At 36.9% G+C, this 7389-nt stretch overlaps 1 protein-coding gene across 1 annotated transcript; it reads left to right on the forward strand.

Moving 5' to 3' along the window:
• The first annotated feature begins 1105 nt into the window (after positions 1 to 1105).
• LOC125008397 (signal-regulatory protein beta-2-like) lies at positions 1106 to 2458 on the forward strand. Its single transcript, XM_047585613.1, has 4 exons — positions 1106 to 1148; positions 1284 to 1607; positions 1717 to 2055; positions 2152 to 2458. Exons 1-4 carry the CDS (start codon positions 1106 to 1108, stop codon positions 2331 to 2333), a joined length of 888 nt encoding a protein of 295 aa, XP_047441569.1. The 3' UTR covers positions 2334 to 2458.
• Positions 2459 to 7389: the final 4931 nt, after the last annotated feature.

A 7389-nucleotide genomic window follows, 5' to 3' on the forward strand; every position in this document is an offset into this window, starting at 1 on the left:
TGTCAAAAAATATGGCGTCGACAAGAAGCTATGTAATATTTACAAAATAGTAACAACTATTTACAAAAAATATTTACAAAAAATAGTGGCTGTTCGCACTGCTGAAATAGGTTCTTCTTTCGCCAACACAGCTTGCAACACCACCTCTCCACACACACACAAACATGGACAAAATGGCTGCCTCATAAATGATAAGCCCCTCCCAGTGGGCTGACACAAAAATAGTAATCAACTATAACAGAAATGTTTCCAACCTAGAGAAAGAACAAAAAGGACATTTAACCAGAAACACACATCCAGAAATATTTAAGGTATTATGATGTAATATCGGTTTTCAGATCATTATAAGTACTGAGAAATATCCTTTCATTAATACAAACAATATTCAGTTGCATCTGGTGACCTTTTTCCCGCCACATGCCCTTTAAAACAGCAGGGAGTAGATAGGCCCCTGTTTGGCCAACTGTACCTGAGGAGCGGGGAGGACAATTCGGTGTCTGCGCTGCAAAATGTATGAACAGGCCAGTAACTCTTTGGTCCCAAGCTGCTTCTCTAATCGCTATGCCACAACTTCCCCTAATCCCTGTTTGTATAGTTCATTGATATTAAAACAAGCCCACACATTCTAATAACTATGATAGATGGATGTCAGATACAGATCATATGTTACTACCAAGTGTAAACTCTGTATTTTGCTAAATCAACACTTGTTACAGTGTCACAACCATTATCAGTGAAGATCCAGCCTGTGGATGTTTCCTCTAAGATTCAGACTGTGATGCATTTTAAACCCTTCTTGTAAGACATACCACAGGCAGCAGAAGTGACCATACCAACTGTTACTTGATGACCAAGGATGAAGAAATACAGTCACCTAGGATAAACAGGTCAAGTAAAGCAATCAGTCTTGAGAATTGCTACAACACATGAAAGAGAGGCGATCAGATTCACAAAGCCCTGTATGAGACCAATGTAACAGGAAGTGTACTTTTGAAACTATTCTCAGTAAACCAATCGGATGCATTTTATGATGTGACATCACCTCCTTCTCATCTCCTTCACGCTCATAAATACAAAAAGTCTCTGAACAAGACACAATGTGAAGATGGTCGTGTTATGGATTACACTGCTTTGTCTTCATCCAGTATGTAAGTGCTCTTTTGTTCTGTCTAGAGGTTTTCTCAGTGGAGAATTTATACACTAAAGAGACGATTTTGCAGCAGAACTTTTGCACATTATACACAATATCCTTTAATTATTTTTTATGTTTTCCTTTAATTCAGATACGCTGCTTCCAGTGAAAACAGTTCATCTTGGTGAACCAGCCACATTTACATGTGTTATACCAAACGCTGAATTCAGCGATAGAGGAATCCACTGGTACAAGCAGAGTGTTGGAGATTCTCTTAATATAATTGTAACATTGTTTAAATCCGTAACAGAGTACGCATCAAACGTTTCAAAATCAAGATTTGACTTATGTACTGATAACAGTTTTAGTAACCTGACCATTTTGAGCACAGTTGAAGAGGATGAAGGAATGTACCACTGTGGAGTCACAGAGTGGATGAAGACTAAATGGAGTGGGACATATTTGTTAGTAGAAGGTAAGGTTTGATTTACTTTAAGTTTTCCAGTCCTTCTTATCATGATGTGAAAATGCCCAAGACATGGTTGGAAGTGCTCAGTTTTTAATACTGTTTGATTTTAAATCAGGAAACACTGAGAGGACTGTTGTTCAGACAGTATCATATCCAGTCGGTCCAGGAGACTCAGTGACTCTCCAGTGTTCAGTCGTCTCTGACTCTCAGAACAAGACGTGTCCAGGAAATCTCAGTGTGTTCTGGTTCAGAGCTGGATCACAGACATCTCATCCAATCATCATCTACACAGATGGAGATATGAGTAATAAATGTGAGAAGAGATCTGAGACTCAGAAGAGATGTATCTACAGCTTCTCTAAGGACGTCAGCTCCTCTGATGCTGGGACTTACTACTGTGCTGTGGCCACATGTGGAGAGATATTATTTGGAAATGGAACTAAACTGGAAGCTGGTAGGATTTTAGGTTTAGTACTGGGAGTAATGTACAAAATTCTAAGTTTCATGTAATCATAAAATATATTTTATGTTTTTTTTCTTCTGTTTTTAGATCAAACAGCAAGTTCTGTGTTAGTTATTGTGTTGGTGGTAGCAATCATCTGCTTGGCCATTTCTATGATTATGAATCTAATTTTCATCTGTTGTGGAACTCAGAAAGGACTATGTGGACAACATGAAGGTAAGTGTAGTTTACTTACTTTGTTCACCTCCTGTTTGTTCAGAGAATACTGAATACTACAACTAAGATCTCTTTAGTTTTGATTCGCTATTCCTCTTGCAGTCCATCACCGAGTCGTTGATCCTAATTTAAAAGTCAAATTAATGTGCTTGTTTTTATTCATACGTAGCGACAAAAAGCAGCTCTTCACCAGTCAGACGAGACGATATGAGCCAACCAGTTAAAGACAAAGTAATTACAGCAACTCACATTATTTGTTATTTCACTAGCATGATTCCCAAGGGCTCTGTGTAACAGAATGTCTTTTTTTATTTGCTGCATAGGCTGAAGGTGATCTCAACTATGCTGCGCTGCATTTCTCTGCCAGAGGAAGAAAGAAGAAAGAGTTGATTCCAGAAGAATGTGTGTATTCTCATGTGAAATACTGAATGTAAATGTGAGTAAAAAACTGTGTGCTGGTCCTCACCCACATTCTCTCCATGTGCCGTATTTTACCGTAAATGGTTCTTACCTAATGCTAGAACCTTATGCTAGAAACATTAATCTAAGATTACTCAGGCTTCTGTTTCATTTTGTTTTCGGAAAAATGCAACTTAATTGGAGATTCTCTTTCTCTTTTATACAATTATAAACCTATTTCTATGCACACCCTAAACAGCAAAACTGATTTGAGAGCCCTAGCTAGATGAGGCTTCTTCAGCCTTAGTTGAACCAACCAGTTACTTTACAAGATTGTCTAATTATTAACATATATTTTTGCTTTATGCCTCACTGAAAAGACTGTAAATTTCTTTAGTCATAGTTTGTGGCAAACTAAAGAGGTGATGGAGACTTTCAGTAAAATGCATGCAACTGTAATATTAAGACAGGTCTTCAAATGTGTGAACATTATGTTTCAAAGTGACTGTCTTCAATAAATAATACATTCATTAAAAAGGTTTCAACAAAATGTTTGATTGATACATTTGTTTTGTGCCTCAGCCTTCACAGTCACGCTAGAGTAGCTGAGAAAAGGCTTTACTCTCAGTTTCCACTTCAAACCTAGAAGCACTTTTTATCTAGTTAGATTCCACTAAGAGGTCTGTGGTTCACTGCGTGTAGAATTTAATGAGGACTGTCGTCAGTTATGAATATTTAGAAAGGGACATTGATTCTGCGTGTTTCCTTTAGTCCGATGTTGTATGTATCTATGACAGAGGTTTGTTATTCTTGTTTCTCCTGCTCTTCTTTTCTCTCTCTTCTCTGTTTCTACCCGGCTGGACTCAGGCAGATGATTCCCTCTGGGTTCTGCTCAAGGTTTCTTCTTGTTAAAGGGAGTTTTGTCTTGCTGCCGTCGCCTTCAGGCTTGCTCTGGAGGTTTCAGGCCGGTTTTAATAAAGCGCCTTGAGACAATTTGTGTTGTTATTGCTGCTATAGAAATAATATTGAATTGAATTGAATTGAAATGAAAACAGATTCAAGGTCCTGGTCTTAGGAGTCTGAGGTGAACTTTAATTCTATACCTTAACCCCAGACTCAATGAGTATATTCATAGCTATCTAAGAGCTGTTGCTTTTAACTTATCTCTGAGTGCATGCACAAAAGCGGATTTGAAACTTATCTATTTCACTGTGAAACACAAAGAGTTAAGTTTCAACAGTGCAACATTAGCATAAAGGATAAATTCCAGCAATGGACAAAAACATCATTTACATGTTTGTGATAGGTTTTCACATATCATTAGTCTAATATCATAAGTGCCTGAGTCATTTTTTTTATTTTTTTCTTGACTATTACAATGTCAGTAAAAATACCAGTGGCTGGAGAGGTGGGGTCCACCTCCACGACAAGTCTCCAGTCTATCTCAGGGCTAACACAGAGAGACAGACAACCATTCACACTCACACACACATCTACCGCCAATTTAGAATCCACAAAGAACCTAACAAGCACGTCTTTGGAGGTGGGAGGAAGCCGGAGTACCCAGAGCAAACCCATGCAGACACAAGGAGAACATGCTCCACCCCAACAGGCCCTGAACCCGGAACCTTCTTGCTATTGTAGTATATGGTCCTCTTCCTGTCCCCCTTCCTTTTGCCTGCTTTTTCGGAATGTGTTCATTATTCAAAGGTTAAAAGATTAACTACTCTGTACAATATCAGTCCTAAGGGGTTAGGGTCTTATTGTTCATTAATGTGGAGTTTTCGGGGATAAGAAACCAGATATGAGGAGAGTGTTGGAGCTGATGGAGAGGGAATTCTACAATTGGCACCTGAAGCTCTCTCAGATTCGGAAAGAGTTTTTGACACTGTTCTTTCTCGTAATAAAGCTTTTTTAAATGCAAGAGAAGACTTGTCAGCGGTGATCACTTCTTTTCATCAACACATCAATTCACAACACTATGAGACATCAATGCTATCCAATACATCACTGTGCGTTTTTTCTTGTTTTCCAAAAACATTAAAATGAGACTTAGTGAATTATTTTATTAACGATATTGCAAAAATGTATTTCCTTATTTCATTTAATTTTGTGATGTTGAATGGGTGGAATTCAATAGCGAGGGCACTGCAGCACACAAGCAGCAGTGAGTCACACTAGAGTTGATTATCTTTCAGGAAAAGACAGTGGAAGTGGCTTCTACTGTGTCCACTCAAGACACTACCAGAGCATCAGATTTTCAAGTCAGGTAAAAGCAGTGATGCATTCATTTTGAGAACTGGGACCAGGTCACTGTGAGCAGCTGCGTGATTCGTTCCATCATTGCTCACAGAATGTAGTGAAAGTGGAGTTGATTAAAAAACAAGAAATCATAGGTGTACCTTATCCCCCATGGGACTAAACGGATATGAAGCTTGATTTATACAAATACAGTTTACAATAGCAGTAACACAATAGTGACATCTGGTCTCATCCTGTGGCAGTAGTTAGTAAGAAGTACCCCCACAGGACTTAGAGCATGAGTTTAATTAGAGAGGAGGACCATACTCAGAGTCAGTAAAAAATGACTCTCATGATTGGGAACCATTAAAATCGTTCAGGACTTACACATCACTAGAACACAGACCACACTGCACTTCAAAGAGTTTAATAATAAGTTCACAAGTGCTTCAGAATCTTAAAAAGGGTATCTGTCTAAATAGTAAATATCATTCATACAGCGTATGATCAATTTTATTTACATAAAATGACTTACACATGGCAATTAATATTTGAAAGACCATAATTATAACAATACTAAAGGTAGAAACATATAGGCCAAAACAACTAAAATACATCCAATCCTTTTAATACTTTAAATGTGCTAATTTAAACATACAAAAAACGATAATAGATTTTTTATATTTTACATTATAATATCGTATATTAAAGCATATATAACATTCTCATATAAACTCATAACCTGGTAAAAGAATTATCATAAAGCACATGAAGACTACACATTTTTGTTTTAACAGCTCTCCCTCTTGATGATGTTTAAAGAAAACCACTTCACACAGATACCGTAACTTCAGCCATAACTTGAATAAACACATTCTTGTTTTGTACAACTCTTCTTCTTTCTTTCTCTTGTTGGTTTTTCCCTCCATGAAATGACTGCGTGAGCCGCATAGTTCAGACCCTCAGCCTGTAACAGAGAGTACAGCGCTCGATATACTGTATAAGCGTACTTACTTATTGCTCTGCTGGGGAATCATGTTAAAAACACTGACAAATCACAATGATTTGGTGTCACTACTTAAATTTCTCATTAACGTTGTCCTCAAGTTATCATGTAAGAGTGACTTTCTGGGCCAAATGATGAGTAAAACACAAATGAAACATAAAACCACATAGAAATGTTCTGCTGATAGATACAATTAAGTTTAACATTCATAAACAGAACTTACTTTCGTTACTTTTCGTATAATTAAGGAATAAGTTCTTCACAAGTCAGTTAAGTAACATTTAGTCACATTTTGAGCATGAATCATATACAATCTAAGTTAACATGTATTATGTATGCTCACTTACATCCTAGATGAAGGAGGAAGCAAATAACCCGGGGTGAAAGGACCAGAGGCAGAACCATCTTGTCACTGTCGGTAACACCTTTCATGATGGTTGTATTTATCAATGCCCTAAGAAGAAATGCACTCAAAATGTTTTATAAGGTGTCTATAAAGCAATAAAGAAAAAGTCATTATTACCATCTATCATAATTCACCAGTCGTCATAACAACTTCATGATGCATAAGAGACAACTGTTATGAATGAAATATAATTGTAATCTAATAGATGCAATTATAAATTATGTCAAATCTGCCTAGTCACTTGTTCAATTTTATGATGCATTCATAACTACTTTGCTTTCTAAATAGAATAAGTGATGCATAATGATTTTACTTCTACTATAGTCCTTTTATCTGTAGCTATAAGTATATGTAATAAAAGTTATTAATGTATACATCTCCCTACAAGCAACACATATAAACACTATGCCAATATCATAAGTGCTATTGTGAGCTGCTAAGTAAGATGACAAGAATGTGAACACAAATATTAACAGATATAAGTTACTATGAGTAATTTAAAAGGTGCAATAACTAAGTCCTGAGACCTGGCACTTTACCCCATATGCCGCAATGTTAATATCATAGTGTTATTTGCAGCCTTTAAGTAACAGTAGCCAGCAAATGAGGTGATTTTGGATAGTAAAGACTATTATAAACAAAATATGAGGCACAAAAATGAATGAAGCCTGGACAGTAAAGACAAAGAAAGCATTTAGTTACTTTATTTTTCATTTAAACCAACACACATAATCATATGAAATTATCAATGCTCTGAGTACATACACAACACTTGAAACACGTGAAACCAGCCCACAAAAGTGCATGGCGTGGTCCTAGAGATAGTGGCTGACTTAAAAGTACCTTTGGGGTTGGAGAAGTGATTCAGGGTCAGAGGTCAGGGGATGGTTTGACAGCAACTACCAAAGAACAGAGGAAATCTTTAGTCTCTACTGGGATTTGTTTTTATGCAGAAAGATTGATTGAAAACATGATAAACAGATCACTTTTTTTGTTAAAAGCAGCCTAATGAGACATGTTCCTGCATATCATGCAGCAAGCGAATGATTTTCCCGTC

This window comes from Mugil cephalus, chromosome 5 (assembly GCF_022458985.1).
Source record: "Mugil cephalus isolate CIBA_MC_2020 chromosome 5, CIBA_Mcephalus_1.1, whole genome shotgun sequence".
NCBI lineage: Eukaryota > Metazoa > Chordata > Actinopteri > Mugiliformes > Mugilidae > Mugil > Mugil cephalus.

Coding starts and splice junctions, on each gene's coding strand:
- LOC125008397 (XM_047585613.1), top strand. CDS start 1,106: ATGGTCGTGTTATGGATTACACTGCTTTGTCTTCATCCAGTAT. Junction 1,608..1,716: donor GACATATTTGTTAGTAGAAG/GTAAGGTTTGAT, acceptor ATTTTAAATCAG/GAAACACTGAGAGGACTGTT. Junction 2,056..2,151: donor TGGAACTAAACTGGAAGCTG/GTAGGATTTTAG, acceptor TTCTGTTTTTAG/ATCAAACAGCAAGTTCTGTG.